Source organism: Melanerpes formicivorus, unplaced genomic scaffold (genome assembly GCF_026170545.1).
Source record: "Melanerpes formicivorus ecotype bairdi unplaced genomic scaffold, bMelFor1.0.p_v2 SCAF_97, whole genome shotgun sequence".
Lineage (NCBI taxonomy): Eukaryota > Metazoa > Chordata > Aves > Piciformes > Picidae > Melanerpes > Melanerpes formicivorus.
In genome coordinates, this window is record NW_027142449.1 from 643334 (window position 1) to 659090 (window position 15757).

The window sequence follows — 15757 nt, forward strand, 5'->3', positions numbered from 1 at the left end:
CAGGAGGTTCCACCTCAACATGAGGAGCAACTTCTTCCCTGTGAGGCTCACAGAGCACTGGAACAGGCTGCCCAGAGAGGTTGTGGAATCTCCTTCTCTGGAGACTTCCCAGCCCCATCTGGATGTGCTCCTGTGTGACCTGTGCTGGATTACATGGTTATGTGGTCCTGCTCTGGCAGGGCAGTTGGACTCAAAGACCTTCAGAGATGCCTTCCAACCCCTAACATTCTGTGATCAAGATTCAAACCTTTTTGTTTAAATTAGTCCAAATCTCAAATTCACTGCTGAACTACAGAGGGGTTCCTGTGGGACCCGTGCTGGATGCTATGGTCCTGCTCTGGCAGTGGGGTTAGTCTTGAGGATCTTCAGAGCTCCCTTCCAACCCCTAACACCCTGTGAGCCTGTGGAAATAGAGACATTATTCTTGAAGGTGCACAGAGAAATGACAAGAGGCAACAGACAGAAGATCCACCTGAGAAATTCCAATTGTATATATTAGAAAAAATATTACAATCACAGTAGTCAAACAACAGAAGAGAGCCCAGAGAGGTGAAGGAACTTGATCATGAACACAGCCCTAAGCCTCGAGCATGGGAACTGGACTAAGTAACCTCTCCAGAAGGCCCTTCCAACCTACTTTTCTCTGATGAAATATAAAACCTTGCTGTAAAGATCCGCTGGAAGCATTCTTACTAATAACAACCAAAAGATATACACAGAAATGTGTATTTTACATATGCCAAGAAAAAGAAACCCAAAGCACACTGCATTTCAAGATTCATTTACTGCAATAACAGAGGCAGAGAGTCAGTAGTAAGGTTAAGTCACCAATATCAAGGAAAGCCACAATCTGCAGGGAAGTTGAAGCCAGGGGAAAGCTACAGGAGCTCAGTATTCAGAGACAGGAGTTCAAAGGCTTTCAAATCATTCAACTCTATGTGAAACTGGAGCTTGGATTGCAGCTCTGCACTCAGGATGTTATCTAGCACCCATATGCTTCAGACTCCTCCATCTACAGCAGCTGCTTTGAGATATCAAACTGCACAGTCAGGGTAAGTATTTAGTTCTCACAACTGAGGCCTAGCTTCACTAAAATTACTTTCATTATCAGACCAAAACATTCTTTTCAATTCTTCATTTCAGGAGCTGTGAACACTGAACCAGCTGTGACAAACTGCTAAACATCTTCAAAGGGTCAGTTTTACTTAAAAAAAACACAAACCAAAACCAACCCCAACCCAAACCACAATAAAACTCTTAACAGAGGCTTAAAAAGGTCTTTATAAAATAATTTCCATCGCACTTACAATAGTAAGAAAATGATTCTGGCTGGTAGCTTTTAGTAAACCTCTTGTGTGTAATCTGTATGGAAGATGGTTGTAAGCACAGTTCACATTGCATTTGCAAAGGTGGACCAACAAATGTGTCAAGAAAAGCAGATTATTGCTGCTTCCCAACAAGTCCTCCTTAATAAGGACATGCTGCCTTGACAGACAAAGCCTGTTTGACAGCCAGCTGAGCCAGGAGAGCTGAAGGAGAGAAGTAATGCTTTGCATGCCAAAACCCCACTTCTTTGGCCATCACTTTAGGCTTGGCAACTGTACAATGAAGCTGATTGAAGATCACAATGGTGTCATTCCTTCCATCTCTTGAACGACGGTGCTGATCAGCTCAAAAGTGAACTTTGCTTGAAGTGAGACAAGAAGGGAGAATCTGAGCAAGTTCAGGACTGGCAGAGGGAAAAAAAAAAAGCCAAAACAGAGCCTGATGTTCATCCTGTCATTTGCAATCATGAAAATAGATGAGATGTTCCTCATAGCATTGTCACCAGGTCCATGGGAGCAGCAGGTGTGGCTGTGCAGAGAAAGCAGAACATGCACACATGAAATGCAGCAGGGTTTGTCTGCCCACAAAAGTACTCAGAAAATTAAATATGCCAGGATTCCATCTCAGAAGGACTCAGAAAGACCTAAAAATCACTACACACTTATTTTTAAAGCCCATTTTTTTCCACACAGTGTGCTCCTGGAATATACCTTTTGTGGATGTGAGTTGGAAATTACAAACAGAAAGAGCTCAGAGGATGTCATCTGCAAGATGTTTTAATACAGAATTCACCAGGTTGGAAAAGACCTCAGAGATCATCAAGTCCACCCTATCACCCAACACCATCTCATCAACTAAACCATGGCACCAAGTGCCTCACCCAGGCTCTCGCTCTTCTTAAACACCTCCAGGGATGGTGACTCCACCACCTCCCTGGGCAGCACATTCCAATGGCAAATCTCTCTTTCTGGGAAGAACTTCCTCCTCACATGCAGCCTAAACCTCCCCTGGTGCAGCTTGAGACTGTGTCCTCTTGTTCTGGTGCTGCTTGCCTGGGAGAAGAGACCAACCCCCACCTGGCTACAACCTCCCTTCAGGTAGTTATAGACAGCAATGAGGTCTCCCCTGAGCCTCCTCTTCTCCAGGCTAAGCAACCCCAGCTCCCTCAGCCAAACCCTTTAACTTATGGTAATAACTTGTACAACTCTTTAGAGTCAGAAATAAAGATGTGATAGTTTATACATCTGCAGTTGCACACTCCTGCCTCACCAGGGCCCTCTGCAATTGAGCTGTGAAAAGAAGAACAATATGGAATAGAATAGAATAGAATAGAATAGAATAGAATAGAATAGAATAGAATAGAATAGACCAGACCAGGTTGGAAGAGACCTTCAAGATCATCGTGTCCAACCTATCAACCAACACCACCTAATCAACTAACCCATGGTACCAAGCACCCTGTCAAGTCTCCTCCTGAACACCTCCAGGGATGGTGACTCCACCACCTCCCCAGGCAGCCCATTCCAATGGGCAATCACTCTCTGTGTAAAACTTCCTTCTGACCTCCAGCCTGAACTTCCCCTGGCACAGCCTGAGACTGTGTCCTCTTGTTCTGGTGCTGGCTGCCTGGGAGAAGAGACCAACCTCTGCCTGTTTACAACTCCCCTTCAGGTAGTTGTAGAGAGCAATAAGGTCACCCCTCAGTCTCCTCCTCTCCAGGCTAAGCAACCCCAGCTCCCTCAGTCTTTCTTCATAGGGCTTGTGTTCCAAGCCCCTCCCCAGCTTTGTCGCCCTTCTCTGGACTCGTTCCAGCAAGTCAACCTCCTTCCTAAACTGAGGGGCTCAGAACTGGACACAGGACTCGAGGTGTGGCCTAACCAGTGCAGTGTACAGGGGCAGAATGACCTCCCTGCTCCTGCTGGCCATACTGATCTTAATGCAGTCCAGGATGCCATTGGCCCTCCTGGCCACACTGCAGGCTCATGTTCATCCTACCATCAACCAGCATCCCCCAGGTCCCTCTCTGCCTGGCTGCTCTCCAGCCATTCTGACCCAGCCTGTAGCTCTGCATGGGGTTGTTGTGGCCAATGTGCAGAATATATAGTGTGTTACAGTGTTTTAAACAAATCCTCTAACTAGCATAGTGAAAGGTATTCCTGTGAATCTAATCAAAAGGCTGTGATGCTAGTGGTGGCCACACTACTAAAGAACAACATTCTCCTTTGCAACAGGCATTTAAAAACCTCTCAGCTTCCTTGCAGTTTCCTGACATTTTCAGTTTCCTCTCAACCAAGTCACCAAAATAGACACAGGAAATGGAACTTCCTATTTCTGTGGTAAAGCTGTCCCAAGCAATTCTTTCCATTGTTTAAATGAAACTCTGCATCAGTTCCACAAAGAACAGCTTCCAGGGATCTAGAAGGTCTAACCCACGTCATTCATACCAAGTAAAAGTAGAACTCCAGAGGTTTTAATACCATTTATCCTATTTCATCACCAGTGAGCAGAAGCAAATGGCTATTGGTAGTTGCTCACCCACTTTAAGGGCAACAAATTCTTCTCAGAAGTAATGCTAGCTAAAATAGTTAATGCTGCCAACCTGAGTTAGGAGTAAGTTACCAGCAGATGTCAAGAAAACCCTCCCAAGACAGAACACTACACCAAGATGCTAGGCAGCAGATGCTGTGCATCAATGACTCTCCTTGCTTTTAGAATTCATCTTCCATACCATGAAGCACAATGGCCACCTTAGTCCCTCCTCTGCTTCTAAGAACAATGTTTGGCCAAATCCCTTCACTCCTCCAAAACAAAACAAACAGCTGATCTGAGGCAGAGATAAAGCTGAACAACCAGCTCCTTCCTTAACTTGTCCCTGCCAAATTCTTATCTGCTTTGAAATTACCACAGTCCTCAAGAAGTTAAAAGGATGTACACCAGCCCATAGCACCAGGAAGATCAACACTCCTGAGAAGTGGCAAGCAGGCTGGTAGATGCTGTCTCCATCCCTCTGCACCCTGAAATTAAACTGGACAGCATGAGGCAGCTCTGCACATCAAAGCAGGGAAATAGGTCAGGTCTCAGCATTCAAATCAACTAAGATGAAAAGTATGAAGAGGGAGCCCAGAGCTACCTTGGGCATTTACTCTTTTCCTAGAGCAGCCCACAAACAGGGAGAGGCTGTTTCTTCAGAACATCTACTTCTTGATAGGTAAATGGATGTGGCTGTCATAGGCACTGCTGGATAATCCATTACCTTCCCATGCCACCCTTCACACCCAAAGGTCTTAAGAGAAAAAAAGAAAGGGCAAAAAGAGAAAACCTCCCAGGCCAACCCTACCTGACTGCTGTCTAACACTGAGGGAGAATTCTGCTTTTCCCTGCTGAGACACTTGAGCAGTAACACTTTGCATAGCACATGCAGAGACATTTCTCCTCATCCAAAAAAGCTGCTGGTCTTGGAGCGTGCAGCCTTCCCAAGATACCACTTCTCATTACCCACATCCCAGTGGGCCCCAAACGCCCTCCCACTTAAGCCTCTGGCATCTGAATCCTAATCTCCAATGCTGTGCAGTCAAGCAAGTGCTAAGAGAGGATCTGAGCAATTCCTAATGGTATTACAGTCACTGGGAATTCCCTGGCTGTGCTTTGTTGCATGAAATCCTGCTGAAACAGCCTCCAGCTGCGTAGTTATCAGTGCAAATCACAATTATCTGCAAATCCACTGTTGGCTTCGTGGTGACAGATAATCACACTCCCCTCCCCTCCACTAGAAGACTGAAAGATATTTCTGTAGTAATAAACTTCATATGATTGCATTCTAAGCAGCCATAAAGAAAAAAAGCAGATAAAAAGTTCTGCAAATATGATTTGAAACTCTACATAAACTGTTGTGACAACTGATCCACTACTGGCAGAGCTGGGCAGCCCAGCAGTGCCTTTTCCTCTTATTTGGCTCACCACTGGCAGAGCTAGGCAGCCCAGCAGTGCCTTTTCCTCTTATCTGGCTCACCACTGGCAGAGCTGGGCAGCCCAGCAGTGCCTTTTCCTCTTATTTGGCTCACCACTGGCAGAGCTGGGCAGCCCAGCAGTGCCTTCTCCTCTGATTTGGCTCACCACTGGCAGAGCTGGGCAGCCCAGCAGTGCCTTTTCCTCTTATTTGGCTCACCACTGGCAGAGCTGGGCAGCCCAGCAGTGCCTTTTTCCTATTACTTGGCCATGCTTTAAAACAACAAACAAATGTATTTGATCAACTTATGACATCCCTGTTTTAAAGCAAAAAAAAGATGCTGGTGATTGCTCCTCAGAAGCCTTCTGTTACAAAAGACTAGTAAAAATGCATGGTAACAGTTCAAGATACCCAGAATATCCCTCTGAAATGTCCAACTCCTCATGCTGTGTATTCAGGTACCCTGGCTTATCAGATCTTCTGGAAAACAGAAAAGAACATCAGAAACCTTCTTGCTGCCTATTTTCTCCTTGCTTCTCAAAAGAGCATAGACTTTTCTATGACATCCATTGATGCAAACTGGTACCAGAGAACACACACAAACTGGCCTCAGAAAGCACATTGCTTAGAACAGAAATACCTGCAAGTGTGGAGACCTTCTTGCTCTCTACAACTCCCTGAAAGGAGGTTGTAGCCAGGTGGGGGTTGGTCTCTTCTCCCAGACAAGCAGCACCAGAACAAGAGGACACAGTCTCAAGCTGTGCCAGGGGAGGTTCAGGCTGGAGGTGAGGAGGAAGTTCTTCCCAGAAAGAGGAATTGGCCGCTGGAATGTGCTGCCCAGGGAGGTGGTGGAGTCACCATCGCTGGAGGTGTTCAAAAAGGGATTGGATGTGGCACTTGAAGCCATGGTTTAGTTGTCAGGAGGTGTGGGGTGATAGGTTGGCCTTGATTATCTGAGCTCTTTTCCAACCTTATTGATTCTGTGATTCTATGTCTCAGATTCCAGTATTGTACCTTTCATTTCTTTCCAAGGAGAACCAACACATTTCATTTCTTTCCTAAGTGAGCCACCTTCCATGCTGTATCATTTCACCTGCTCTGAAATTCTTAAGCCATCCAAAGATAATAAATTAGTGGCCTAGGCAGAGGTCTCATGCAGTAATTTACCAACAGCGATGTCTAACACCTTCTTCAGAGACAAGCAACTTCTTCCCTGGCATATCAAAGAATAGAATAGAATAGAATAGAATAGAATAGAATAGAATAGAATAGAATAGAATAGACCAGACCAGACCAGACTGGAAGAGACCTTCAAGATCATCACGTCCAACCTATCATCCAACACCACCTAATCAACTAACCCATGGCACCAAGCACCCCAGCAAGTCTCCTCCTGAACACCTCCAGTGATGGTGACTCCACCACCTCCCCAGGCAGCCCATTCCAATGGGCAATCACTCTCTCTCTGTAAAACTTCCTCCTGACCCCCAGCCTGAGCCTGAGACTGTGTCCTCTTGATCTGGTACTGGCTGCCTGGGAGAAGAGACCAACTTCTGCCTGGCTACAACCTCCCTTCAGGTAGTTGTAGACAGCAATAAGGTCACCCCTGAGTCTCCTCCTCTCCAGGCTAAGCAGCCCCAGCTCCCTCAGCCTCTCCTCATAGGGCTGTGTTCCAAACCCCTCACCAACTTTGTTGCCCTTCTCTGGACTCGTTCCAGCAAGTCAACCTCCTTCCTAAAATGAGGGGCCCAGAACTGGACACAGGACTCAAGGTGTGGCCTAACCAGTGCAGTGTACAGGGGCAGAATGACCTCCCTGCTCCTGCTGGCCACACTCTTCCTGATGCAGGCCAGGATGCCATTGGCCCTCTTGGCTGCCTGGGCACACTGCAGGCTCATGTTCATCCTACCATCAACCAGCACCCCCAGGTCCCTCTCTGCCTGGCTGCTCTCCAGACACTCTGACCCCAGCCTGTAGCACTGCATGGGGTTGCTGTGGCCAATGTGCAGCACCTGGCACTTGGATGTGTTCAATCTCCTGCCCTTGGCCTCTGCCCATCTGCCCAGCCTGTCGAGGCCCCTCTGCAGAGCCTCTCTACCCTCCAGCAGATCAACTCCTGCCCCCAGCTTGGTGTCGTCAGCAAATTTACTGCTGGTGGACTCAATGCCCTCATCCAGATCATCAATAAAGATATCAATACCATAAAGATATCAACACCACAGCCTGGACATTACAGCAGTGGAGCACTGCTGCTATTTTTTCATCTACTACACTGCAAATGAAGTTTTATCACACCCAATATCACCAAGTTTTCCTACACTTGAACGTTCACTAAACAACTGAACTGGGGGACAAACATGACAAAAAGAGATCCTATCTTCTGCTGACAATTATTACCCCATATCAAAAACTCTAACACCTTTTGGGGCTATCTTTTTGGGAATGAAGAGGGGAAAACTTGAAGACTTGCCCCGTGTTTAAGTCCAGAAATTGCTTTTGCAATCCAAATGACACTTTGCAGCTGTATGCTTTGTAACTAAAACTTCAGGGGGCAAATAGAAAGTAAAGATGTTTCAGCTGAGGCTGAATTGGACATGAGTGAAGGAGTTAGAACAAACTTACAAGTTCATCTTTCTCTCCATCAATGCTGTGGCTGCTCAGGATTGATATTCATAGTCCTGTATATTTCTTTGAGGAACAGCAAGGCAGTGTCTTCAGATCCCCTATGAAGAACATTAAGAAAAGCATTATTTTAGCATGGTCCATTCTCTATTTCTTGTAAGCCACATCCTAGCTCTCCTGGAACACACAACTCATTTCCCTCATACTTACCTTTTGGGAATGTGGACTTGCCTCTGCTAGCTTGCTTCACACTACAATTCCTCATCAGGCTTGCATTATTTCTGCTATCAGCTCAGGTGGCCAAGAAAGACAACAGCATCCTGGCCTGTATCAGAAACAGTGTGGCCAGCAGGAGCAGGAAGGTGATTGTCCAACTGTACTGAGCACTGGGGAGGCTGCACCTCAAATATTGTGTCTAGTTTTGGGTCACTCCCTCCAAGAAGGACATTGAGATGCTGGAGCATGTCTGGAGAAGGCTAACAAGGCTTGGGAGGAACGGGGAGGCTGGACCTTGAACACAGGTCCTGTGAGGAGCAGCTGAGGGAGCTGTGGGTGCTCAGCCTAGACAGGAGGAAGCTGAGGGCAGACCTCAGCACTTTCTACAGCTGTCTCAGAGGAGGTTGGAGTGAGGTGGGGCTTAGTCTCTTCTCACTTGTGGCAAGTGGTAGATTGGGACGAAAAGGCTTCAAGCTGTGCCAGGGGAGGTTCAGGTTGGATACTGGGAAAAGCTTCTTCACAGAAGGGGCTGTCAGGCAGTGGGACAAGCTGCCCAGAGAGGTGGTGCAGTCACCATCCCTGTAAGTGCTTGGAAGACACATGGATGTGATGCTGAGGGACATAGTTGAGTGGTAGTGGCTTAGCAGTAGTGGTGGAATTGTGAGCTCTAGGTGAGTGGTTGGACTTGATCTCAAAGGTCTCTTCCAACTTCAGCAGCATTGTGATTCCATGCAAATGCATACTACTGCATTTTCCCTCCACTCTGCCCCACTGACCTACTCATTTGGCTTAAGTCTCCTCAGTCTATCAGTTTTTGTCTGTGACGGGCCCCTGAATATATTCCGTCAAGGATACTTCTCAAGGCTCTCTTTCTTGATTTGCCCCACTGCATCTATCAGCCCAGTGTTAAAGCTCAGCCCTGAGAGTTTTATCAGCAAGTTGCTAATTCTCCTCTGGTAACTAGCTTGCACTTTCTTGGACTTAGACTGCATTAAGTAACCATAGTCTTCCTCCCTTCCTTACAACTAGAAAGTATGGATGTTCCCAAATATTTTAGAATAGAATATAGAATAAAACAGGTTGGAAAAGACCTTCAAGATCATCATGTCCAACCTATCAACCAATCCAACCCACCTAAACAACTAACCCATGGCACCAAGCACCCTGTCAAGTCTCCTCCTGAACACCTCCAATGATGGTGACTACACCGTCTCCCTGGGCAGCCCATTCCAATGGGCAATCACTCTCTCTGGATAGAACTTCTTCCTAACATCCAGCCTAAACCTCCCCTGGCGCAGCCTGAGACTGTGTCCTCTTGCTCTAGTACTGGCTGCCTGGGAGAAGAGATCAACATCCACCTGTCTACAACTTCCCTTCAGGTAGTTGTAGAGAGTAATAAGGTCACCCCTGAGTCTCCTCTTCTCCAGGCTAAGCAATCCCAGCACCCTCAGCCTCTCCTCATAGGGCTTGTGTTCCAAACCCCTCACTAAATTCGTTGTCCTTCTCTGGACACCTTCCAGCAAGTCAACCTCCTTCCTAAACTGAGGAGCCCAGAACTGGACACAGGACTCGAGGTGTGGCCTAACCAGTGCAGTGTACAGGGGCAGAATGCCCTCCCTGCTCCTGCTAGCCACACTCTTCCTGATGCAGGCCAGGATGCCATTGGCCCTCTTGGCTGCCTGGGCACACTGCAGGCTCATGTTCAGCCTACCATTAACCAGTACCCCCAGGTCCCTCTCTGCCTGGCTGCTCTCCAGCCACTCTGACCCCAGCCTGTAGCACTGCATGGGGTTGCTGTGGCCAATGTGCAGAACCTGGCACTTGGATGTGTTCAATCTCCTGCCCTTGGACTCTGCCCATCTGCCCAGCCTGTCGAGGTCCCTCTGCAGAGCCTCTCTACCCTCCAGCAGATCAACTCCAGTTCCATCTTTCTGAGTTGTTGCTTCCCCTCCTCTTTTCAAAATCAAATTCCAGGCTATCTGCATTTGAATTTGCCATGGCCAGGCTTGATTTGCTTATTTGTCTATGAAATGTTATTTAAACACACATAAACAACAGCAATATTAAAACAGTAACAACCACTGTAAAAAACAGCAAAGTTCAACAGGCAAAGTTTAACAAAGTTCCAAAGCTGCTGCAGTTGTTAGTGTAAGAGTGGCTGCTTGTGCTTCTCAAAAGAAATGACACAGGAAGACAGTGAAGGAAATTTAGATGGTCAGAACTGCAAGGAACATCATTTACAGACCCCCAGTACAGTTGAATACACAAGCTAAGGGACTACAAATATACTCCACAATTGAGCACAGAGATAGTAATCACATTCCCTGATGATCTTGGCTATTAAATGAGCAAGCAAATAAGCAAGGAGAAGGATCAGCTCTGAAGCTCTCCTCTCTCTAACACATAAAGCATTTCATTTTAAGCTCCCTCCACCATCCCCCTCAGGAAAACCAACCAAAACCTCCACCCAACTCTCCTATTTGGGTCATTAATCATCATACTTCTCCTCCTTATTTAAATGGAAAACACAAAACAAACCAAAAAACCCTCTGGGTAGTTTTTTAAACCCTCTCAACGATTGGCTGCCACCTCATGGAAAAGAGCTCTTCATTCCTTCAGCTCTACCCACAAAACAGCACTGCCACCACTGGGTCAAATAATGCTTTCCATTCCATACTTCAACCTGCTTCTAAAAATTATTAGCTATTGAAAATAGAAACCCTCAAATATAGTACAGGACACCAATTTAGCAGGTGCTAGACAAGAGCCTAGGCACTCCTCCCTCAACACCAGTGTTTTGCACAGCTCAGAAACTGACACCCAAGATTCTCTCCTAAATGGCAAGAGCTGCAGTCATGTTGCCAAATACATTTCACACATCTTTTCCTCTGCCATTTTACAGGGTTGGACCAGGTGACCTTCAGAAGCCCCTCCCAACCCCCACCTTTCTGTGATCCTATGTAGTTTCAAGTGTGCTTCATTTTATGTAAGACAGCAATCCTAAGGGCAAATACAACAGGTCAACAGCCAGGGCTGTTCCTGAAAGTGAATGGTATCTTTCTCCATCTGAAACATGTGAGCACTGAAAAGAAAGCAAATTCCAAACCAGATAAGGCATTGCTGTACTGTAGTGCTGATTTTGTGATGACACCAAACTCTGTTTCTTGTTCTGTGGATTGTTGCATGTGCAAATGACCACTGCACACAAGTGGCAAATCAGAACCATCACAATTCAAAAGCAGTTCCATTCTGTGTGTGTGTGTGCTTATCTTTGACAGCAGAGCATCATCACCCAGCAATTTCATTCCAATGTGATGAGGAAATCATGTTTTACATATTGTGGTCTAACACAATTCCTGGAGCCCCTATTACAGGAAGGATCTGGAGGTGCTGGATGGTGTCCAGAGAAGGGCCATGAGGATGATCAGAGGGCTGGAGCTGCTCTGCTATGAGGACAGCCTGAAGGAGTTGGGGCTGTTCAGTCTGGAGAAGAGAAGGCTCCCAGGAGACCTTCCAGTATCTGGAGGGGGCTACAAGAAAGCTGGGGAGGGACTTTTAGAGTATCAGGGAGGGATAGGACTGGGGGAATGGAAAAAACCTAGAAATGGGTAGATTGAGATTGGATGTTAGGAAGAAGTTGTTCCCCATGAGGGTGGTGAGAGACCGGCACAGGTTGCCCAGGGAGGTGGTGGAAGCCTCAGCCCTGGAGGTTTTTGCATCCAGGCTGGATGTGGCTGTGAGCAACCTGCTGTAGTGTGAGGTGTCCCTGCCCATGGCAGGGGGGTTGGAACTGGCTGATCCTTGAGGTCCCTTCCAGCCCTGACAATTCTATGATTCTATGAATAGTTTTGTTTGAAAAACTACAGCTGTCCAAATGCTTTCCTGGTTTTGTAAATGTCTGTAGCTAAAGGTGGATGTTTTGAGTGTCAAAAATCAAAAGCAAGCTATCTAGTGTTATTTATTGTAAGCAGGCCAGCAGATTTGCTTACTTTGTGCAAAGACAGGATTGCATTTTGAAACTAAATTAGCCAATAGTGACATCTAGGTGTGACACCCTGAAACTGACACTCCTGGGCAGTCACATTCTGTTTACACTTGAATCATCTCAATTACCTTGAGCACCCAGAGTCTAAGGCATTTATCTTTATGGTATATGCCTGTGTGGGAAGGTGACCTCTTCCCTATCAACAGGTAATTTCAGAAGTGATGAGGATCTCATATCCAGGATCTCAGGTGGTGATAGGACTAGGGGGAATGGAATGAAGCTGGAGGTGGGGAGATTCAGGCTGGATGTGAGGAGGAGGTTCTTCCCCATGAGAGTGGTGAAGCCCTGGAATGGGTTGTCCAGGGAGGTGGTTGGGGCCCCATCCCTGGAGGTGTTTAAGGCCAGGCTGGCTGAGGCTCTGGCCAGCCTGATTTAGTGTGGGGTGTCCCTGCAATGGCAGGGGGGTTGGAACTAGATGATCCTTGTGGTCCCTTCCAACCCTGAATGAAACTATGAAACTCTGCAACTGCCTTTTCCAAACAATTCAAAGACTACAATGACTGAAAACTCAGGTCTCCTAAGGCATATGTACACACAGCAACCACTGCAACACCTCCTGCTCTGGTATCTTTATAATTGGTCGGTCAAACCAACTATAAAACAGATCTGGGTGTATAAACCCAGTTCTTTTGGTCAAAATGTACTTGAAGTGAAACTCTAGGGCATGGTTTTTTGAGAGATCACTTGAGTTTTCTTGAGCATAAAATCCTCCAGACAAGAAATAGAATTCTAGCCATCACCATATTGGTCACAGGTGATGCCAACACACCTAACAGCAGTCAACAGGAGCAAGAGAAAGAGCAGGCATGTCATTACCGACATGGAAAGATACACAGCCACATCAGAAACTTACAGAAACACAAATATTTCCTCTTACCAGTAGCACAAATGACTCTGTAAAGCAAAGAGGTACTCATTGAAGCTTTCTATTGGCTTTTCTTGTAGAACATAGTCAATGCGACGTCCTCCATTGAGCATTCCAACCTTCACCAAAACATCTTCATCTTTTGGAGGGTCTGGACTTTCAGTGATCTTCTCAGCTAAAATTAGGGTTTACAGATGGAAATTATTTTCAAGCCACAGCCTGCTTGACTATCATCAGCAAGTTTGCTGATGACACCAAACTGTGTGGTGCAGCAGACATGCTGGAGGGAAGGGAGGCCATCCAGAGGGACCTGCACAGGCTGCAGAGGTGGGCACAAGCCAACTTTATGAGGATCAACAAGACTAAGTGCAGGGTCCTGCATCTGGGTCGAGGCAATCCCAGGCACAAATCCAGGCTGGGCAGGGACTGGCTGGAAAGCAGCCCTGAGGAGAGAGTCATGGGGGTGCTGGTGGACAAAAAGCTCAACAGGAGCTCTCAGTGTGCACTTGCAGCCCGCAAAGCCAATCAGATCCTGGGCTGCATCAGGAGAAGTGTGGCCAGCAGGTCGAGGGAGGTGATCCTCCCCCTCTACTCAGCTCTGGTGAGACCCCACCTGGAGTACTGCCTCCAGTTCTGGAGCCCCTATTCCAAGAGGGATGTGGAGGTGCTGGAAGGTGTCCAGAGAAGGGCCATGAGGATGATCAGAGGGCTGGAGCACCTCTCCTATGAGGACAGACTGAAGGAGTTGGGGCTGTTCAGTGTGGAGAAGAGAAGGCTCCCAGGTGACCTCATTGTGGCCTTCCAGTATCTGAAGGGGGCCTACAGGAAGGCTGGGGAGGGACTGCTCAGGATCTCAGGTAGTGATAGGACTAGGGGGAATGGAATGAAGGTGGAGGTGGGGAGATTCAGGCTGGAGGTGAGGAGGAGGTTCTTCCCCATAAGAGTGGTGAAGCCCTGGAATGGGTTGTCCAGGGAGGTGGTTGAGGCCCTGTCCCTGGAGGTGTTTAAGCCCAGGCTGGATGAGGCTCTGGCCAGCCTGATCTAGTGTGGGGTGTCCCTGTCCATGGCAGGGGAGTTGGAACTAGATGATCCTTGTGGTCCCTTCCAACCCTGACTGATACTATGATAATCATGAAACATCACCCATTTTCCCTGCTATAAGCTCCATGTGCCTGCAGCAAGACAACAGTAACAGCCTCAGCTGACAAGCACTCCACTGCATCATCCAGAAAGTTTACTGGAACCATAGGCTAATGACTTCCATAACAGTTTAGAGTTGGTTTGAGTTTGAAGAGGATAAATCTCACAAGTATTTCTTTGTATCAATTTTCCCTGAGAGGAAAGAAAGCACAACTGATTTAGAAACCTGCCCCACCAACAGGAAGTTGAAAGTCAAGCCTAAAATATTTCATGAAAGGCTGTTAACTTCTGCTTTTGCAGAAGACACAAATAAAATCCCAATCCAGCAGCACATCTTACATTTAATATTAATACTCCTGCAATGGGCTTGCATGGCAGGGTTTTGGTAGTGGAAGGGCTACAGAGGTGGCTCCTTTGAGAAGCTGCTAGAAGCTTTACCCATGTCTGATGGAGCCAAGACCAGCTAGATTGATGATGGGCCTGCCCCTGGCCACCAGCAACAGGAGTATTGTCTCCAGGATAACAGATTGATGAAGGGGGGAAACGTTGCTGTGCAATATTAACAGCAGTCAGAGGCATGAGAATATGTGAGGTCAGTGAAGAAGGGAGAAGAGATACTCCAGGCACCAGAGCAGATTCCCTTGCAACCCATGGTAAAGAAGAAGCTGAGGCAGATTGTTCCCCTGCAGCCCATGGAGGTTAATGGTGTAAGAGATAGCCATCTGCAGCATCTCAGAAGTTAAGCCTAGGAAGAAGGGAGGGCTGGAGGGAAGATGTTTTAAAGACACTGGCTTATTTGCCTTTACCCTGCTCTGATTTGATTGGTAGCAATTTAAACTACTTTCCCCAAGTTGAGTCTGTTTTGCCTTTGATGGCAATGGGTGAGTGATCTCCCTGTCCTTATCTTGACCCACGAGCCTTTCATTGTTTTTTCTCTCCTCTGTCCACCTGAGAAGGGAGAGTGATAAAGCAGCTTTGGCAGGTACCTGGTGTCTAGCACAGGGTCTGGAAAAATCAATAGCAAGCAATCACTGGCACAACCAAATTTCTACTAATTTGAGAGCATTAAGTTGTAAACAAGCCAATAATACGTCCACATACCTTCTACCACTTGCTTTTCTTCTTCCTCTTTGATTTGGTTAGCTACTTTCTCCAGTTCTGCTTGGAGCTGGGTTGAAGATGTATGAGCACGTGCAAATTCATTAAGGGTCTGCCAGGCACTCTTCAAAGAGCTAATGAAACCTTGTTTCAGATCAGAGCCCATACGAGACAGAGAGTCTTTCAACTCTTGAGGAAAAGAGAAAAACCCACAGATTAACAAGTCACTCTAACAGAAGGATTTCAGTTACAAACTAAAAGCAGACTGATGAAACAGTGTTCAGCACAGATCACACTTACTAGGAGAAATGGGCCTGCTCTGTCATGAATGTGTGTTCCCTGCTTTTCTATTCCATTCCAAAAGATCAGGTGAAATCTAATTAACACACCATTGGTTTCTCACTGAATGGGTCAAGGAGCTAAAATCTACTAGCAGAGGAAACATTCCAGCAGCCTCCAAATCTAGAAAGGTCCACAAAAATAGCTGCCAGCCAATCCC

General features: G+C 46.8%; 1 protein-coding gene across 1 annotated transcript in view; it reads right to left on the reverse strand.

The window, feature by feature from the left end:
- Nucleotides 1–467: 467 nt before the first annotated feature.
- Nucleotides 468–15757, reverse strand: part of SEC23IP (SEC23 interacting protein) — a 47088-nt gene continuing 31798 nt past the window's right edge. Inside the window, exons 16-19 of the mRNA XM_068166111.1 lie at nt 15262–15447; nt 13033–13195; nt 7895–7995; nt 468–1854 (exon numbers count right to left, since the gene is read on the reverse strand). Of these exons, the coding sequence (XP_068022212.1) occupies nt 7914–7995; nt 13033–13195; nt 15262–15447 (431 nt within the window). The 3' untranslated portion in view covers nt 468–1854; nt 7895–7913. The remainder of the gene's footprint in view (nt 1855–7894; nt 7996–13032; nt 13196–15261; nt 15448–15757) is intronic.